The sequence below is a fragment of the Megascapheus bottae genome, chromosome X, assembly GCF_031878675.1.
Source record: "Megascapheus bottae isolate mThoBot1 chromosome X, mThoBot2.hap1, whole genome shotgun sequence".
In the NCBI taxonomy this organism is placed as follows: Eukaryota; Metazoa; Chordata; class Mammalia; order Rodentia; family Geomyidae; genus Megascapheus; species Megascapheus bottae.
The window spans coordinates 29,699,065-29,718,187 of record NC_143547.1 but is presented as its reverse complement, the minus strand read 5'-3'; the positions used below and the strand labels follow the sequence as shown (position 1 = coordinate 29,718,187).

Below are 19,123 nucleotides of genomic sequence, written 5' to 3'. Positions count from 1 at the left end.
GACAAAGGCGGAACCCAATCATTAGGAGCACTGGATTTGCCGCTAGACCCGTCCTCACGCGTGATGCGGCTTTCGCAGTTGGCTGCAATCAAATCTGGTGAGATGGGGGCGGGGACCCGCTAAAGTTGGTAGATGTTTAAGCCAGTAGACATTCTGAAGCCGTTCTTCACTTCTATTTTTTTTCCTCTCTCTTTCACGTTCCCAGCATTGCCTAGTCCTCTCAACTATGCCTTTGTTCTCTAGCCAACTAGTAAGTACCCAGGACAACTCCCATTCCTGATGCCAGGAAACGGGCAGACCGCACCCTGCACACATTACCAAATCCTTTCCCTGATCCCCATAGACGTCAGAACTCACTCCTAAAGCCATGATCAGCCTCACCTCCACAGACTTCAAGTCGGAACTAATCAGGCCCCTCAGTGGGACTAGCTAGTGGCATGGAGATTCTCAACCCTGCCTATTCTAAATAGCCAACCAGGATGGCATAATGAGCTTTCACGCAGAATCTAGAAAAACACAATCCTCAGTTCTAAGAACCAATAACATGAACTAGCCAGGCTCCAGTGGATCACGCCTGTACTCCTACCTACTCAGAAGGCTGAGAGAGCTGACGATCACAGTTCAAAGCCAGCTCTAGCACTAAAGTCCCTGAGACTCTTATCCCCAATTAACCACTAGAAAACCGGAAGTGGCACTGTGGCTCAACGGGTAGGACGGTAGCCTTGAGATGAAGAGTTCAGGGAAAGCACCTACGCTCAAAGTTAAAGCTCCACAACCTAAAACAACAATAACAACAAAACAACCATCAATCTGCCATCTGTCTTGTGTTCCTTCCAGTCACAGTAAGAGAAATTAATCCAAATAGTGATCTCTCTCTTTTCCAGCCAATGAGTATCTGGCCTTCCCCCTCCATCCACCCCCATTCAAATAAAATAGGATCAAGACCTTGCCATCCTTGGGCTTATCCGCCATTCACAAACAATCATAAATGAGGGAACCACTTTCCTCCTTCCTCATAGATTTCAGTTTCCAAATTTTTCCTATTGCTGTGCTTGCACCATCATTCACTGTAATTTCCCTCAGAGCAGTGAAGAAACAGCCTATTGTATATTTCTACTTTTATTCGACAATAACAAACTGTATATAAAAAGGAAGAGGGCAGGCAGGGAGGCCCTGGAACTCCCCATCTCTGCTTCCCTAAGTATCCCCATTCCTAAGCCCCAACAAGGACCACCCTTTCCTGCCTGGTGGTGAGGTGGGGATTGACAGGCATGGAGATTGTGTGCGTGTGTGTGTGTGTGTGTGTGTGTGTGTGTGTGTGTGTGTGCGTGTGTGGTGGGGATTGAGGACACAGAGGAGTCAAGGAGTAGAGATAGGGCCTTTCTGTATCTCCCATCAAAGCTTGCACCCTGAAGAGGGACTGTAAGGGGGCTATGAGGGGCATGTGCTTCAGCCTATGAGACGGTAGAAGATCCAGCATCCAAAAGTGACCCAGTGACTGGCCCAGCTGAGCTCTGACCACTTGTGGACAGTGTACGCCATACCGTAGCCCTGTGGAAAAGAAAGATGAGATAGTTCTACTAAGCAAAGTCAGTGAGTCTCAGGAAAATCCAGCCTTTACCCAACAACATTTCTGTTACTTCCTGAAGTCCCCAAATGATGGAAGGGCCTGAGTACAAATGAAAGCTAACCAGGCATAATAGTCTGTGTTTCCTTCTAGTTTATGTGTGTGGGAGTTCTGGGTTTGATACTAGGTTTTGAACTCAGGACCTGGACACTATCCCTGTGCTCAAGGCTAGTGCTCTAGCACTTGAGCTACATTTCCACTCCCAGCTTTTGATGCTAAATTGGAGATAAGAGTCTGATGGATTTTCTTGACCAAGCTGGCTTTGAACCATGATCCTTAGATCTCAGTCTCCTGAGTAGCTAGGATTACAGGTGTGACCCATGGCACCCAGACATGCTTCTTTTCCTTAATCCTAACTACTCAAGGGACAGAGATCTGGAAGATCACATTTTGAAGTTAGCTCAGATTGAATTGTTCAAGAGACTCCATCTCCAAAACAACAGCAAAAGCCAGGCTGGAGGCATGGCTCAAGTGATAGAAAGTGAGCCAAGAAATTTGAGGCCCTGATTTCAATACACAATTCACACACACACACACACACACACACACACACAATCATTTCAAGGAACTGTGAGTGTAGCTTAGTGTGTGTGGGATTATGTGCAAGAGGCTACAGATTTGATCCTTTTTAAAAAAACAAAAGAACCTTCCTACTCTGTAACTGTAAATTCCTCAATATATAAAGAAGTTAGAAAAAAAAATTCAAGACAAAAAAATGACCAAAGAAGGTATGTAGGCCATTCTCAGTAAATACATAGATTTTGTACGTGCGTGCGTGCGTGCGTGCGTGCGTGTGTGTGTGTGTGTGCGCGCGCGTGCGTGTGTGTGTGTTTGTCAATACTGGGCCTTGACTCAGGGCATTGAGCTCTCATTGAGTTTTTTTCATTCAAGGCAGAATTTTTTTGTTTGTTTTGGTTGTAGGACTTGATCTCTGGGCCTGGGCTTTGTCCGTGAGCTCCTCAACTCAAGACTGCCACCCTACCCATTGAACCACAGCACCACTTAGGTTGGTTGGCTTTGGGTTTTTTGGCAGTCATGGAGCTTGAACTCAGAGCCTGGGCACTGTCCTTGGGCTTTCTCAAGGCTAGAGCTCCACCACTTGTGTCACAGCACCACTTCTGGATTTTTTTCTATGTATGTGGTACCAAGGAATCGAACCTGGGTCTTCGTGCATGCTAGGCAAGCACTCCACCACTAGGCAAAACTCCCTGCCCTCTGAACTCTTTTGATCAAGAATAGTACGCCAGGCCAGGAGTTTGGCTTAGAGGTAGAGTGCTTGCCTAGCATACACGAAGATCCAGGTTCGATCCCTACATACCCCATACAACAACAAAAAAAAGAATAGTGCTCTACCACTTTGAGCCATTTCCCCACTTCCACAAGGCAGGTTCTTTTCCACTTAAGCCTCACTCCTCAATTCTGCCTTTTTGCTTGTCATTTGAAGATAAGAGTCTCATGGACTTTAATGCCTGGACTGGCTTTGAACCATGATCCTCAGATCTCATCCTCCTGAGAAGCTAGGATTACAGGCATGAGCCACCACACCCAGCTTCCGGCTTGTTTTCCTATGTATGTGGTGAGAGGAATCAAACTCGGGTCTTCATGCATGCACTTATACCACTAGGCCAAACTCATGGCCCTCATGGACTTTTTTTTCCTGGCTCACAAATGGCCCTTAAGAATATAGAAAACTGGCTGGGCATGCTAGCTCACGTCTGTAATCCTAGCTACTCAGGAAGCTGAGATCTGAGGATCAAGGTTCAAAGCCTGTGTAGGCACAAAAGAACCTGAGACTCTTATCTCCAATTAACCTCCAGAAAATGGAAGTGGTGCTGTGGCTCAAGGGTAGGGCTGAAACCTTGAGTTAAAGAGCTCAGGGACAGGGCCCAGGGCCAGGGGTAGGGCGGTAGCCTTAAGCTGAAAAGCTCAGGGACAGTGCCCAGGCCTAGTTCAAGCCCCATGACCCACAAAAAAAAAGAATATGGAAAACTGGGGCTGGGAAGGTGGCTTAGTGGTAGAATGCCAGCCTAGCACGTACAAAGCCCTGGTTTTGATTCCTCAGCACCACATAAACAGCAAAAGCCAGAAGTGGTGCTATGGCTAAAGTGGTAGAATGCTAACCTTGAGCCAAAAAAGCTCAGGGACAAATCCCAGGTCTGGGAAAAAAGAATATGAAAAAATGCCCAGCCTATTCATAATCTTATTTCTCACCTACTAGGAAACATGTTAAAGAAGTTTGAAAGTCATTCTGTGTTGGCAGGGAAACAGGCATAGTCACACATTGCTGGTGGGAGATCAAAAAAAGAAGAAGGAGGAAGAGGAAGAGGAGGAGGAGGAGGAGGAGAAGAGCTTTCAGAAATAGATTCTACAGATCTGTCTGCATCTATGTCAATCCACATGGGTACAAGGTACTTTTGGCACAGCTTAATTCGCAATAATAAAAGACCCATGTCCACCAATTAGGGGAAAATTAAACCTTGTAATAGAAAAAATAATGACATTACATACATATGAGGGGAATTTTCAAAAATTGCTGAACAATATTATCTGTATATTATACCTGTATTTCCAGCTACTCATTAGGCTGAAATAGGAGGAATTTGAAGCCTGCCTGACAACGTAATGAGACCCAGTCTTAAAAATAAAAAAGGAAAAAAGGGAAAAAAAGCCAAAAATTTACCTCAAATTGGGCGTTGGTGATACACATCTGGAATCCTAACTACTGAGGAGGTTGAGATCTGAGGATTATGGTTTGAAGCTTCCCCATTCAGGAAAGTCCATAAGACTCTTACCTATAATTAACCACTGAAACATCCAGAAGTGGAGCTGTGGCTCCAGTGGTAAAGTGCTATCTTTGAGCACAAAAGCTCAAGCTAAGTTCAAGCTCTAGTATTGGCACATAAAAACAAAACAAAACATAGGGTATCAATGTATGTGAATTAATGCATCTTCTATCTGGCAAATATCATGTAACCCTTTTACTAATTACAAAAAAAAAACTTCACCTCAAAAGAAATCAAACCCAGGGCCAGGAGCGTGGTCTAGTGGTAAAACTGCTTACCTAGCATGCACGAACACCTGGGTTCGATTCCTTGGTACCACATACATAGAAAAAGCCGGAAGTAATACTGTGGCTCATGTGGTAGAGCTCTAGCCTTGAGAAAGCCCAAGGACAGTGTTCAGGCCCTGAGTTCAAGCCCCACAACTAGCAAAAAGAAAAGAAAAGAAATCAAATCCAACAAGAGGACGAGTTGTGGGGAGGGAAATGGGGACAAAAACATGACAAGGGTATCAATGTGTGAGAAGTAATGCACCTTCAATCTGGAAAATATAACTGTAAACTCTCTATTAATTACAATTTTTTAAAAAGATTAAAAAAAAAAGAAACCAAACCCAAGCCAGGCATGGTGGCTTATACCTGTAATCTTAGCTACTCAGGAGACTGAGATCTGAGGATCTTGGTTCAAAGCCAGCTCAGACACTAAAGACCGTGAGACTTATCTCCAGTTAAACACTAGAAAACCAGAAGTGGCACTGTGGCTCCTGGGGTAGGTCTGTAGCCTTGACCTGAAGAACTCAGGGACAGCACTCAGGCCCCACAACCGACCAAAATAAATAAATAAAATAAAAAATAAAACCTGGACTGCATCTAAACTGAATTACGTTAAATACTGTTTATCAAGCTCCAGCATGTGCACATTCCTACCCCCAAACCTATTTGCAGCTGGGTATCTGTGGCTCATGACTGTAATCCTAGTTACCCAGGGGGCAGAGATCTGAGGGTGGAGGTTCAAAGCCAGACCAGGCAGACAAACCCAAGAGACTATTTCCAATTAACTGACAGAAAGCTAGAAGTAGAGCTGGGTGCAGTGGCTCACACCTGTAATCCTAGCTACTCAGGAGGCTGAGATCTGAGAATCTCTGTTCAAAGCCAGCCCGGGCACTAAAGTCAGTAAGACTCTAATGGTGCTGCGGCTCAGGGGGTAGGGGTTGTGTGATAGCCTTGAGCTAAAGAGCTCAGGAACAATGCCCAGGCTCAGAGTTCAAGTCCCACGACCGACCCCCCCCCAAAAAAAGAGACATGGCTCCAAGGGTAAAGTCTGACCCTTAAGTGAAAAAACTAAGGAACAGCAATCAGGCCCCCAAGTACAGAGTGGGGGATGGGTACACATGTGCACACACACACACACACACACACAGCCAATAGTGTGACTCACCTCGAGGGACAATGGGAAAGGAGAAGTACAAGCCAAGACACATAACCAGAGTTGCTTCTGGCTGCCTCTCTGGCCTCTGCATTTTCTCATGAACAGGAAGTGCCATTCCTAGTTCAACCTCCAGTTCAGAACCCCTTCTCACCTGCTCCTCTGTGGCGTCGTCCACATCAACATCAAACAGGGATCCCAGGTAGGACAGGTGGAAGATGGCCAGGGCCCCAAAGAGCAGGTTTAAAGCTCGTACCCATAGGCTCTGTGGAGGGCAGATGGATATACTCCACAGCTGGATCTGGTCACTGATTTCCCCCCCCTCCACCTCCACCTCCACCTGTGTAGGGAACCCCAAGGGAACACATAAGGTACCATGGGTACCAAGGATCAAGATGCCCAGGCTATCTCCCAAGGTAGGAAGGAGAAGGTACAGAAACCCTTTTTACGGAAGCTTAGAAGCATCCAAGGACAGGGGTGCTGTTAACCATGAGGCATCTGGGTTGGGGAAGATATGAATATTCAGGCAGAGAAGCAAAAATTAGGTCTTGGGCTGGAGAGACTATGGTGATGAGCATTGGTGCAGGATGAGAAACAATGTGAGATAGTCTACTTTTTTTTTAAATGACAAACAGAATGGATATTAACACAAAAGCAAATCCTGCTGGGTGCTAGTGGCTCAAGCCTGTAATTCTAGCTACTCAGGAGACTGAGATCTGAGGATGGTGGTTCAAAGCCAAGGGAGGGTAGGAAAGTCTCTGAGACTCTTATTCGCAATTAAGCACCAGAAAACAGGAAGTGGAAATGTGGCTCAAAATGGTAGATTGCCAGGCTTGAGTAAAGAGTTCCAAGGGAGTGCCCTGACCCTGAATTCAAGCTCTGTGATTGACACGCGCGCACGCGCACACACACATATACACACATACACACATCCCATTGTGGTCTAGAGAAGCAGCATCTCTTTCACTTTAGTACTTGCTTATTCAGCTCAAGACAAGCTAGCCCACTGAGGGTTCCATAGAGATTCCAGGCTCACTCACAGATCATGTCAAACCTTTACTTTGGTTTTGCCTTTGCCTGGAATGCTTCTCTCCCTCCCCTCCACTCAAAGAAGGCAGACAGAAGTCACTGTGTGTTGATGGCTCACATCTGTAATCAATCCTAGTGAACTATTCAGAAGGCTGAGATCTGAGAATGACAATCCAAAGTCAGCTCAAGTTTAGGAAAGTCTGAGAGACTCATCTCCAATTAACCAGCAAAAAGTCTGAAGTACAACCAGATGCCAGCAGCTCATGCCTGTAATCCTAGCTATGTGAGGATCATGATTTGAAGCCAGCCCGAGCAGGAAATTCTGTTACTCTTATCTCCACAAACCTACAAAACAAACAAACAAACAAACACACAAAAACAGAAGTGGAGCTATGGCACTAGCCTTGAGTTAAAGAAACTCAGGAACAGCGCCCAGGCCCTGAGTTCAAGCCTGAAGAGGAGCTGTGGCAAAAATGCTAAGGGATCAGACCTTGGTGAGTTCAAGCTTCAGTACTGGCAGAAAAAAATGTCACTAGCCCTTCGGGCTTCCTTTGTGTTTAGGACTATTCACAACCTGACAAACTATTATTAGACTTGACTGACTTAGTTCCTTCCTTTACCATGTTTGTCCCACTGGGCCTGGACTTTGCTTGATTTTGTTCACCGCTGTGTCTCAGCAGAATCAGCAGTTGCTTAGTAAATGTTGGTGAAGGGGTGCAAACGACAGGTGTGTATACAGAAAGCGCTCAGTCAATGCTTGTTTGAGAAAACAGATGCAGTGGAATAGAGGTGAAGTTATGAGGACAGCTTAGGTGCCAGAAGAAAAACCTGGGTCCCCTTGACACAGATACAAGATGCAGACAGAAGTGGCAGTTTTGAGGCAGAGTGCTGAGCACCAAGTTGCCCAGGATGAACCCTCACCCAGCGATGCCGGTGAGCACAGTCTGGTGGACACCGCTTCGACAAGACACAGGCACTGAGGATCCGAGCCAGGCGCTTCCGGAGGACTGGGCAGTGCAAGGAGGTAAGCGGAGGGGAGTGTCAGGTTAGTTTCAGGGGACAGCGGCTTCAGCATCTAGTCAACTTTCCTTCTGTCAGTTGGGTTGGGCTTTGCACTTACCATGTTCCACATAAGTGATAAATGCCAGGGACAACAGTACTGCAGCCAGGTGAAAGCTAAAGCCCTGGGGGCCAACGGGAGTAATGAGGTAAGGAGGAAGCCCTGCCATTCCATCCCCCCAATTCCCTCCTTATCCTCCTCATTCCATTTGGTCCTGCTCACATGTAGAAGCGCACTGGCTGCATAGGTGACCAGCACAGCTGAGAAGGTCCCCAGGCGAAGAGCATTCTTAAAAACATCTACAGGAGAGAAATCTGGGTCAAAATTATCTAGAGCCAGGCACTGGTGGCTCATGTATATATAATCCTAGCTATTCAGGAGGCTGAGCTCTGAGCATCACAGTTCAAAGTCAGCATGGGCAGGAAAGTCCTGAAATTCTTATTTCCAGATAACTAGCAAAATGCTAGAAGTGGAGTTGTGGCTCAAGTGCTAGCTTTGGCTGAAAAAGCTAAGGGAGAGCATTCAGGTCCTAAGATCAAGCCCCAGTACCAGGAAGCACACACACACACACACACACACACACACACACACACACACACACACACACACAATCTAGAAATGTCCCCTGTCCTTCTCCAGAGCCACAGACAAGTTGAAGATTCCTACAGTCCCAAGAATAAGTCCTTAGGATAGCCTCAAAGTTCACACATTCAAGATTTAGTCCCAGTTCTTTCAACCCCCACCTTCACCTCAGCCTGTTTCTCTTAAGTCATTCCAAATTCAATCACTAGCAACCCTACCAGATTCTTAGGGCGAAAATTCCAAACTCTTCCTTGATCTTCCTACTCCTACACCTAAAGCACAAACTCTTAGCAAATCCTGTCAGTTTCTTCTAAAGTATTTATCCAGAACCTGATCTGAACCCTCTCCATTGTGCCCTGATGTCACCACTAACATTGGCCTGGTCTGTTATAGTGGCCCCCTAAGTTCAGTGATTCTCTCTTCTCTCAGTCTGTCAGCCAGAAGAGATCCTGTTACAATCCACGTTATTCATAGCTGTTCTCTGCTCAGAGCCCTCCCTGAGTGACTCCCTCTCTAAAACAAAAGTACAAGTCCTCTTCAAGGCCCACTAGGATCTCAGCACATGTTCCATCACTGACCCTCTTTCTTACTCTGTGCTTGCCCCAATGGCTTGCTTTCTGGGCACTGTCTCTGAGTTCTTCAGCACAAGGCTAGTGCTCTGCCACTTGAGCCACAGCCCCACTTGTGGTTTTCTGGTGGTTAATTGGAGATAAGAGTCTCATGGACTAGCTGTGTGCGGTGGCTCACGCCTGTAATCCTAGCTACTCAGGAGGCTAAGATCTGAGAATCAAGGTTCAAAGCCAGCCCAGGTACAAAAGGATCTGGGACTCTTATCTCCAATAAACTTCTAGTAAAGGGGAAGTGGGGCTTGGTTCAAGGGTGGTAGCCTTGGGCTGCAGAGTTCAGGGACAACACCGAGGCCCGGGGGTAGGGTGGTAGCCTTGAGCTGAAGAGCTCAGGGACAGTGCCCAGGCCAAGTTCAATCCCTATGACCCACAAAAAAGGGTCTCACAGACTTTTGTGCCCAGGCTGGCTTTCAACTTTGATCATCAGATCCCAGCCTCCTGACTCATTAGGATTACAGGCGTGAGCCACCAGCTCCCAGCAATCTTTCTTTTCGCCTGGTAGAAACTGGACCCAGGCCCTTGGATGTTCCTAAGCACAAGCTCTACCTCCTTCTCAATCCTCTCAACAACCTTGCTGTTCCACACAGACATTGAGCAAACCCCTACCTCAAGGTCTTTGTACCTACTGCTCCCTCCATCTTCACTGTCCCTCCCCACATACCTGTAGTCCTTGCTCCTTTACTTCCTTAGATCTTTCCTTAAATGCCATGTCCTCTTTAACACTTGCCTGACCTCATTTATTTAAAATTTTCACACTTCTAACTTGAGCATCTTTACTTGCTTTCCTCCTCCTCCTCCTCCTCCTCCTCTTTTCTTTATATCATAGCCCTCATCATCTGAACTACTGCATCTTTTACTCCTATCCATCTGTCTGTCTGCCTACCTATCATTTATCTTTACACTTATCAACTTACATACTTAAATTTTTGTGCCAGTTAGTATTCTAACACTTGAGGTACACCTCTATTTCTGTTTTTGTTTTTGTTTATTTTTTTTTGCCAGTCCTGGGCTTAAGCTCAGGGCCTGAGCACTGTCCTTGGATTTTTTTCTCAAGGCTAGAGCTCTACCACTTGAGCCTTAGCACCACTTCCGGCTTTTTTCTAAGTATGTGGTACCGAGGAATTGAACCCCCGGGTCTTCGTGCATGCTAGGCAAGCACTCTACCACTAGGCCAAACTCTCGGCCCCTCTATTTCTATTTTTTTGTCGCATAATTGGAGGTAAGAGTTTCATAGACTTTCCTGCCTGGGCTAGCTTTGAACAATGATCCTCAGATCTCCACCTCCTGAGTAGCTAGGATTACAGACATGATTTTTTTAAAGTCCTTGTATCTTTAGAACTCAACACACAGTAATTGTGTAATAAACATTTACTGTAGAAAAATATAAAAAGGCCTGGATTATCAACTCCCCTGGAAATGTGACTTGGTGACTCACAGTTGTTTAACCAATAAGACATAGGCAGGTTCCAGCTTGTGACAACTTCCACCATTGATCGGGGTAGTTCTACTTTCATTGGCCTGGATACTGTCAAGTCCCTGTAAACAAAAGGAATGTGTAAATGTCATTGAGATCCCAACCCATCTGGATGCCACCTCTGTGTGTGTGTGTGTGTGTGTGTGTGTGTGTGTGTGTGTGTGTGTGTGTGTGTCTATGTGTCTGTGTCTGTGTGTGTCTGTGTGTGCTGGCCCTGGGGCTTGAACTCAGGACCTAGGCACTGTCCCTGAGCTTTTGTGCTCAGGGACTCTACCATTTGAGGTACAGCTTGACTTCTGGGTTTTTGGTAGTCAATTGGAGATAAGAGTCTCGCAGACTTGCCTGACTTGGCTTTGACCTAATTCTCAAATCTTGGCCTCCTGAGCATCTATGATTACAGGCATGAACCAGCAGTGCCTGGACAGTTGCCCCTTTTTTTGTCAGTTGTGGAGCTTGAACTCAGAGCCTGGACACAGTCCTTGAGCCCTTCAGCTCAAGGCTAGTGCTCTACCACGTTGAGCCACAGTGCCACTTCCTACCACATTTTCTTTTTGGTTAGCTCTTTCTTACCTGGGTATCCCCCTTCTTCCTCCCTGTAGTTCCTCTAGGCAGCACCCTGTGGGCGAGGGGGCCCCTAAGCCCAACCTACCATTTCAGATGGTCCTTCTCTTCTGTGAAGCCAGCCCCTGCCAATGTGGCTGTGGCCTCAGACAGGAAACCCACAAAATAGTTGCTAAAGTGGAAGGACACAGCACTCTCGTAGGCTCGGAGCCACCTAAAGACAGAGGGGAAGAGAGAGAGGTGTCATGCCTAGGCTCTGCCATGACACCCCACCATGTGTCAGCATCCCGAGCCCCCACTCTGTGGACTCACCTTACCATGGTACCCCTAGGGGCCCCGGGGGGTCAGGAAGGCAGCAGAGAAGAAAGAAAAGAAGAGTCAGAGAAGCCCTGGGAGCTGACCTGAGTTCTTCATAGACAAAGACAGACAGAAGCACAGTGGCAAGAGGCAGACTATGAGAGTCACACACCCACATACACTGTCAGGCAGTGGGTTTTAATTGGCTCAAATGGATGCATAAGCTGTTCTGTGATATGACATGGTCCCACACCCAGAATGGTCACCCAGCCAGACACAAATGCTTTCAGCTCCCAAGCTTTCAAGTTCTCTAACATGACTCTGTAATAAGATCTACCGCCCCCCACCCTCTCTCTCTCTCTCTCTCTCTCTCTCTCTCTCTCTCTCTCTCTCTCTCTCTCTCTCTCTCTCTCTCTCTCTCTCACACACACACACACACACAGAGGCCCTAGTTTCACCAGCAGATATGATCAAAACCAGATAACATTGTTCATTGGAAAACACATAGACTGAAATCAGGTCTTGGATTCATGCCTGCTTGCTTAACTGAGGGATGCTAGTCAATTGATGTGTGTGTGTATGTGTGTGTGTGTGTGTGTGTGTGTGTGTACACACTCACAGAGTGTGCACTAACACTAGTGCTTGAACTCAGGGCCTCATGTTCTTGCTTGGACTTTCCAGTCAAAGCTGGCACTGTACAACTTGAGCTATACCTCCACTTCTAGCTTTTTACTGGTTAAATGCAGATAAGTATCTCAGAGCCTTTTTCTGTCCAGGATGACTTTGTAATCCTCAGATCGCAGCCTCCTGAGCAGCTAGGATTACAGGGGTAAGCTACTAGCACTCAGTTCACTTGCCTTTTCAAAGATGTTTCAGCATCAGACATAATCAACAGCCAGTATGTTGGGGATGGGATCAGATCTTTTGTTGATATAAAAGCCAAAGATTGACAGGCTCACAGCTAACCACAATCTCTCAGTTAGACAGAGAATATCACACAGTCAGAAGGCAGACACACAGAGGATCCATCATAGACACACACCATGGTATAGGCAGACTATAATTATAGCAGGCCAAAATCATCAACTCAGCTTTCTCCTAGCCAATAACAGCCTCACACCTCATCACTGACAGTGTCACAATCCCACATTCACAGCATCAGTGACCACCAGCAAACAAGTCATGCATCCCTCCAGCTGGAGTCAGAGACACATTAGATTCACCAAGCAATACACATTGGTCACTCCCAATGAAAGCCATGTAACTTGTTTCTAATGGTGAAACAAGTGAACAAGTGTCAGTCATCTGTGGAGTCACAGAGCCAATCCTGGTCAAATAGGATTCCACTGATGGACACTCAAGTCTCTGTCTAGGCATTGTCTGATAGATTCAGACTTATGGAACCAATTGGTCCAAAGCTGTTTCCACCCTGGGTCATCCCATCGCCCTCAGCACTTGGCCCTCATTTACCTGGCCTTGCGTTTCTTGCTGTAGTAACAGAAGACAGACAGAAGCATTAAGAAACAGGCTCAAAGTTGGGTAGACCCCAGGCCCCTAGCCCACCCCATCCTACCCCCCCCACTGCTGGGCAAGGGCCTGGAAGGCAGTGCTCACTTGCGAAGAAGCCGGTCACCATCAAGGGGGATGAAGTAAGGGAAGAGGTAGGGGCCCACGCAAGTGGAAAGTACGAGGCACAGCAGGGCCAAGGCCAGGCTCCAGGCCACCTTCTGTAGCCATCGGCGACTCTGTAGGAATTAAGACTCCATAAACTCTGTTCCATGGCAGTTCCCACAGCCCTTATCCCCACCTTTCCACTGGGGAACTCACCAGTGGACGGCCTTGGACAGCCTGTAGGTAGCTGTGAAATGATATCCAGGGCCCAAAGACAATGGTGCCCACGAAGTAGAGGTAGCCCATGAACTCCACAGGTGAGGGCACTGCACCCACCTCACCCCGGTCCAAGTCGAAGCCCAGAGACACTGCTTTCATGGCCACGATCATCTGGGCCCCTACGTGTGGGGCCCATGGTCAAGTGGACAGGCAAGGGAGCAGGTCAGCATGGAGGGATAGGGTGGACCAGGTGAGAGGTTAATAGGTAAAAAGGGCATCCAGGGCTGGGGCTATTGCTCACTTCGTAGAGCATGTGTCTAGTAAGCACAAGGTCCTAAGTTCAAACCCCAGTACCAAACTCACAGACACATGCACGCACGCACACGCGCACACACACACACACACACAGAGGAAAAAAGTGGTAGGTGAGTGCAGAGTCAGGCAACCTACTGGGCAAGTTGGGCAAGGACAGGTAGATAGCCTTACTCAAGAGCATCAGATCGTTATACGAGACTGACAGACAGACAGACAGACAGACAGACAGACTGACAGACTGACTGACTGACTGGTGGGGAAAACATGGTGGGAAGAAGCCACAGACTCAAGGGGAAAACGAGGCCTGCATGGTGGGGTAGTGGAAGAGGGAGAAAAGTAGGGGAGGAAAGAGTCAGGGCAGGGGCAGCTGGGAGATATGGAAGGGCTAGGAGGGCTGGAGTGGGGCCACCTACCTCGCATCTTATGCCATGTCACTGTGTCCACCATATGCATCTCACTGAGGAAATAAGGTACTAGTTTTAGTCTCCCAGTCCCCATGAAACCTTGGGGATCACAGAGGTGATGGATTCCAAGACGCTTTCCCCTGCTCTACACAATTCACAGGGCAAAAACTTCTAGGATCTGTTTTCCAGGACAAGCTTATGCCCAGCCTACTCCTATTCAGCTTCCCAACTTAAGTCTGCTGGGTGCTAGTGGCTCCTGCCTATAATTCTAACTACCCAGGAGGCTGAGACTTGAGGATTGCAGTTCAAAGCCAGTCTGGGCACAAAAGTCCATGAGACTCTCATCTCAAATTAGCTACCAGAAAACCGCAAGGACAGTGCCCAGGTCCAGAGTTTAAGCCCCACAACACACACACACACACACACACACACACACACACACACACACACACACAGCTGCACACAAGTCTCCCAGACTCCTTCCTTTTGTGTGCCAATACTAGGACTTGAACTCAGAATCTGAACATTGTCCCTTAACTTTTTCACTCAAGGCTAGTGCTCTACCACTTGAGCCACATTTCCACTTTTGACTTTTTGACAGGTATAGATAAGAAACTTGAGGATTTTTCTGCCCTAGGCTGGCTTTGAGTTTCAATTCTCAGATCTTAGCTAGGATCACAGGAGTGGGCCACCAACAATTAACTCAACACTTTTGACTTTTTTTGCCAGTCCTTGGGCTTTCTCAAGGCTAGAGCTCTACCACTTGAGCCTCAGCACCATTTCCAGCTTTTTTCTATGAATGTGGTACCGAGGAATCGAACCTGGGTCTTCGTGCATGCTAGGCAAGCTCTCTACCACTAGGCCAAACTCCCAGCCTTTTTTTTTTTAAACGGGGAAGATGAAGACACAAACCCATACCCCATGAGTAGGTAGATGAGGATGGTGACGGAGAGGAAGACGCCTCGGTGGGAAGAGTGTCGGCAGAGGAACAGCACGAGGTAGCACAGGAGGCTGAGCAGCACGACCCAAACCATATGCAGCTGGAAGAAGTGGTAGAGACTGAAGAACCCGCCTGCTACGGTGCTTGCATGCTTCAGGTAGGACGGTAACCCTTCAGATGACAGGGAGAGAGAGGGGGGAGATGGAGAAAAAGAGGGAGGGAGAGAGAGAACAAGAAAAGGGGAGGTTGGTGGACTGCTGGGAAAGGAAGGAAGACCTGGGTAGAGGGCACACACACAGCCTGGGCAATGGTCTAGAGGTGAAAATATGATGAGACTAGAGGGGGCCCAAAGCTGATATTGGGGAGCTGAACTGCATGTCAGAGACTAGGTTTAAAGAAAAGAAAACAAGTATTAAGGATATTTTGGAGACCCTGAAAGAAATTGAAATATCAGTTCATGATGGATGGTATTACTGCTCCGGGGGGGGGGGAGAGAGAGAGAGAGAGAGAGAGAGAGAGAGAGAGAGAGAGAGAGAGAGAGAGAGAGAGAGAGAGAGAGAGAGAGAGAGAGAGAGAATTTGTGTGTGTATTGGTACTGGAATTGGAACTGCCTAGGTGCATGCCCTTAGCTTTTTGCTCAAGGCTGGCACGCTATCTTGTGAGCCATAGCTCTACTTCCAGCTTTTTAGTGGTTAATTGGATATAAGAGTCTCTCAGACTTTTCTTGGCCTAGCTAATTTGAATCATTCTTAGATCTCAGCCTCCAGAGTAGGTAGATGAGAATGGTGATGGAGTAGATTTTAGAAGTGTAAGCTACCAGTGCTTAGTAGGTTAGAATTTTTAGGAGGTTGATGTGGAAGCAGTGGAAGAAGGTCGTCGTCGTCTTCTCCTCCTCCTCCTCTTCTTCTTCTTCTTCCTCCTCCTCTTCCTCCTCCTCCTCCTTCCCTCATGGGGCTACAACTCTAGGCCCTGGTGCTGTCCTTGAGCTCTTCAGCTCAAGGCTAGCACTCTATCACTTTGAATCACAGTGCACTTCTGGTTTTCTGGTGGTTAATTGGAGATAAGGGGCTCCTGGACTTTCAAGCCAGGGCTTGGCTTTGAATCGTGATCCTCAGATCTCAGCCTCCTGAGTAGCTAGGATTACAGGCATGAGTCACTGGCACCCAGCTAACGTGTTCCTATTCTTGGGGCCCATAATACACTAAAGATTTACAGCAAAATGTCATAATGTCAGTACATTATTTAAATGGTTCAGGAAGATGATGGGTGGACAGATGGTAATAAGTGAACAGAAAAGGAGGGTAATGCAAACTAGTGTGGCAAGATGGTAAGTTTTGGAAAATCTGATTACACATATATGGCTGTTCACTGTATTATCCTTTTAACTTTTTAATAGCTTTAAAATATGTAAACATAATAACCATGTAGCACTGTGTGTGTCTTTGTTTAGTTTGTAGCAAAGTCTTACCGACAGGTGCAAACAGTAAATGCTCTTTAGCAATCCAGAACTCATTGTTGAATATGAAGTATGGTACATGAAAGAAGGAATGATTCCTACAATAGTTGGCAATGATGAGGGTATTGTAAACTCATGCAGGTTGGCTCTGAGAATAAAGATGATGTAAAATCGAAATAATAATAACAACCCTGAGGAAAAATAAAACATCCACTTAAAATAAAACAGGGAAATGAGTAGAACCTTTGAATCTCAGATTTTCAAGTCCTACAGTCCTATAGGACTTCTATCTTTTTTGTGTCTATGCCGTACTAGGGCTCCAAGTTTTGACCTCATGCTCTGGATTCATCTTTTCTGCTCTCAGTTGGTGCTTTACCACTTCAGGCACAGCTCCGCTTGTAGCTTTTTACTGGTTAATCGGAGATAAGTATCTCTTGGACTTTTCTGCACAGGCTGGCTTCAAATCATGACCCTCAGATTTCAGCCTCCAGAGAAGCTAGGATTCAGGTCTGAGCCACCAGTAAGAGGGCTCGAGGACTTTGAATCTTATCATTTGTATACATTCCTGCTGTAATTGTGGAAACATTCCAGGGTCCTGAAATCTCATCATATCTTGATGATAGAAATCCAGAATGCCAACATCGTGGAAAACTAGAATGTGGGAATTTCAACTAGTTAGTATCTTCAAACCCTCTAATCATATTACTTTGGGATTTGCTAATCCTGTAACATCAACATTCCACAATCTTGTAACCTTGGGCTATGAATATTTCTATCTCAAAAACGAAGCTTGGCTTTCCCAATGTTTCCACACTTAAAACACCTCAGGGCTTGTCTTTGCTATAACAGGTTGTGGCTCTGCACAGTGTGGCCTGTGCCTGGGCACTGTAGGATGAGGTATGATGGAATGGGGTCTGGATTGATGGGATGTGGTAGATCCGGGTCTGTTGGAGGTTGGCTTGGTCTGGCAGAATGTGGCTTGGTATGGACAAACTGTGGCAGATATGCTCACATCGGACATGGTGTCACATGGTGTGACAGGCACTTACCAAGCCTCCAGAGGAGGCGGCAGGCGAGGCAGATGGCAAGGAGCAGCCAGATCTGGTCAATGCCCTGCTGGACAGTAGGCAGGAGACAGCCCTGCAGTAGCTGCTGGAAAAATTCCTGGCGGCTGAAGGTGGCCATTGTGGACCTCCACGGATGGACAGGTGGCTAGATCTGCCAAAGAGGGGGAAGACAGAGAAAGGAAGCACACTGTGACCAGGGGACCTTCTAGGCTCAAGTCTTGGACTTGAGCACTCAAAATTTCAGCTTGGTACTGGGGGCTCAAGGAAAAATATGAAACATCAAGTTCATCAGATTGAGCCACCAGCTATGAGTGTTCTGGATGCACTGTATGTGACCTGAGGTGAATGAAAGACCAGGGGTGTCTTGAAAACAGTCAACAATCTGATCCAATGATGACTGAATGATGTACATTCTAGGCCCATATATCACATAGGCCAAGGGGGGGGGATGGAGATCCTTGGTTTCCAAGGTAGAGTCGTTCTGTGTGGAGGGCAAGGGGGGGATTCTGTGACACTTAGAGGCCCTGTGCATCTTTCCATGTATGGCTGGTGGGGGGGGGGCGACTCCTGTATCCTCCGCACAGTCCATCTCACCCTCATCAGGCAAAGGTCCGCCAACAAAGCCCTGCTTGGGTCCAGGGACTACAGGGAAGCGAAGGTATTGGCAGGGGACACGACAAGAAAGGGAGTCTGAAAGGTGATGTGGAAGGGATCCCAGGGCACGAGCTTCTGATCCTGGCTGGGCGGCCGCCTCAGAGATGGGAGCAGGGGAGCCACGCGCGAACTACTGGTGACTTACCTGGCAGGAAGGAAGCTTTGATCCTGGGGTCGAGGACGCACGGCCGTTGCCACAGTCGCCGCCTCCTCCCGGTAGCCTCCCCCGCAGGCCGCAAGGCCGGGACCAGCAGAGGCTCCCAAGACGGCGCGGTGAAGCGGGCCCTTTAAATCCCGGGGCGGGCCAAAAGGTAGGCTCAGCCAATAGGAGAGGGAGAGAGAGGCGGGGACCAAGAGGAGGGAGTCGGAGGACCAAGTGGGGGGTGGCGAGGAGGAGCGGTGAGGTTGAGGGGCGCAGGGCTTAGAGGAACGTCTGTGCGCAGAACATTCGAGCCTACTTCTCCGGCCCGTTGGGACTCCAGCCTTGGAACGGTCGCAGCCAGAGGTTGTCTGGACTTCTGAGAGTCAAATGCCTAAGGGTCCATTTCTAACCTTTTGGGAACTGAGATGGGAAAGACAAGCCCGGGGCGGGGAAAGGGGGGTGGGGGAGGGAAACCCCCACGTCCAAGGGGTATCCACGCGTCACAGATAAGGAGAGTAAATTGAACTCTCACCTTTTCCATCCTTTCAGAGATCTGAAGCAATCTGTAGTCCTCCCTACCCCCAGGGACAAGCCTGGAGCATTAATAGGTAATGACTGTCACCTAAGAGCATACATTAGGCGCCCCGTGAGTCCCCTGAGGGCTACCTGTAAGCACTTGGCTTATCTTTAACTGATTGTCCGGTTAAAGACTAGACTCTGCGGAGAAACAGTGATTCTAGGGATTTGGTAAGTCATTCCAACTAGAAGGCATTTGTAAAACTCTTCAGTGTCCCCAACAAACGTCTGTTTGGGCTTTTACCTGCACCCACACTGGGAATTTATGCAGCACCTGC

General features: G+C 47.5%; 1 protein-coding gene and 1 non-coding gene across 5 annotated transcripts; one reads left to right on the top strand and one right to left on the bottom strand.

Moving 5' to 3' along the window:
• Window positions 1-1,103: 1,103 nt before the first annotated feature.
• On the bottom strand, window positions 1,104-18,385 carry Porcn (porcupine O-acyltransferase). Of its 4 annotated transcripts, none has more exons than XM_090325880.1 (15): window positions 18,273-18,385; window positions 17,456-17,624; window positions 14,929-15,050; window positions 14,020-14,063; window positions 13,289-13,470; window positions 13,076-13,206; window positions 12,932-12,949; window positions 11,477-11,491; window positions 11,253-11,378; window positions 10,565-10,665; window positions 8,144-8,220; window positions 7,982-8,045; window positions 7,783-7,868; window positions 5,987-6,097; window positions 1,104-1,551 (listed from the first exon to the last, which is right to left on the bottom strand). In XM_090325880.1, exons 3-15 carry the CDS (start codon window positions 15,042-15,044, stop codon window positions 1,450-1,452), a joined length of 1,173 nt encoding a protein of 390 aa, XP_090182006.1. In that variant the 5' UTR covers window positions 15,045-15,050; window positions 17,456-17,624; window positions 18,273-18,385; the 3' UTR covers window positions 1,104-1,449. The 4 variants fall into 4 exon arrangements, with proteins under 4 accessions (XP_090182006.1, XP_090182004.1, XP_090182007.1 ...); XM_090325878.1 differs by having other exon boundaries at window positions 14,929-15,121; window positions 18,273-18,355; XM_090325881.1 differs by lacking the exons at window positions 11,477-11,491; window positions 12,932-12,949.
• On the top strand, window positions 16,377-16,502 carry LOC150040703 (small nucleolar RNA SNORA40). Its single transcript, XR_016533964.1, has one exon. It is a non-coding gene; the product is annotated as a small nucleolar RNA SNORA40 (small nucleolar RNA).
• Window positions 18,386-19,123: the final 738 nt, after the last annotated feature.

Coding starts and splice junctions, on each gene's coding strand:
- Porcn (XM_090325878.1), bottom strand. CDS start 17,591: ATGGCCACCTTCAGCCGCCAGGAATTTTTCCAGCAGCTACTGCAGGGC. Junction 14,064..14,928: donor CTCATCTACCTACTCATGGG/GTATGGGTTTGT, acceptor TTATTTCCTCAG/TGAGATGCATATGGTGGACA. Junction 13,207..13,288: donor CTGTCCAAGGCCGTCCACTG/GTGAGTTCCCCA, acceptor TAATTCCTACAG/AGTCGCCGATGGCTACAGAA.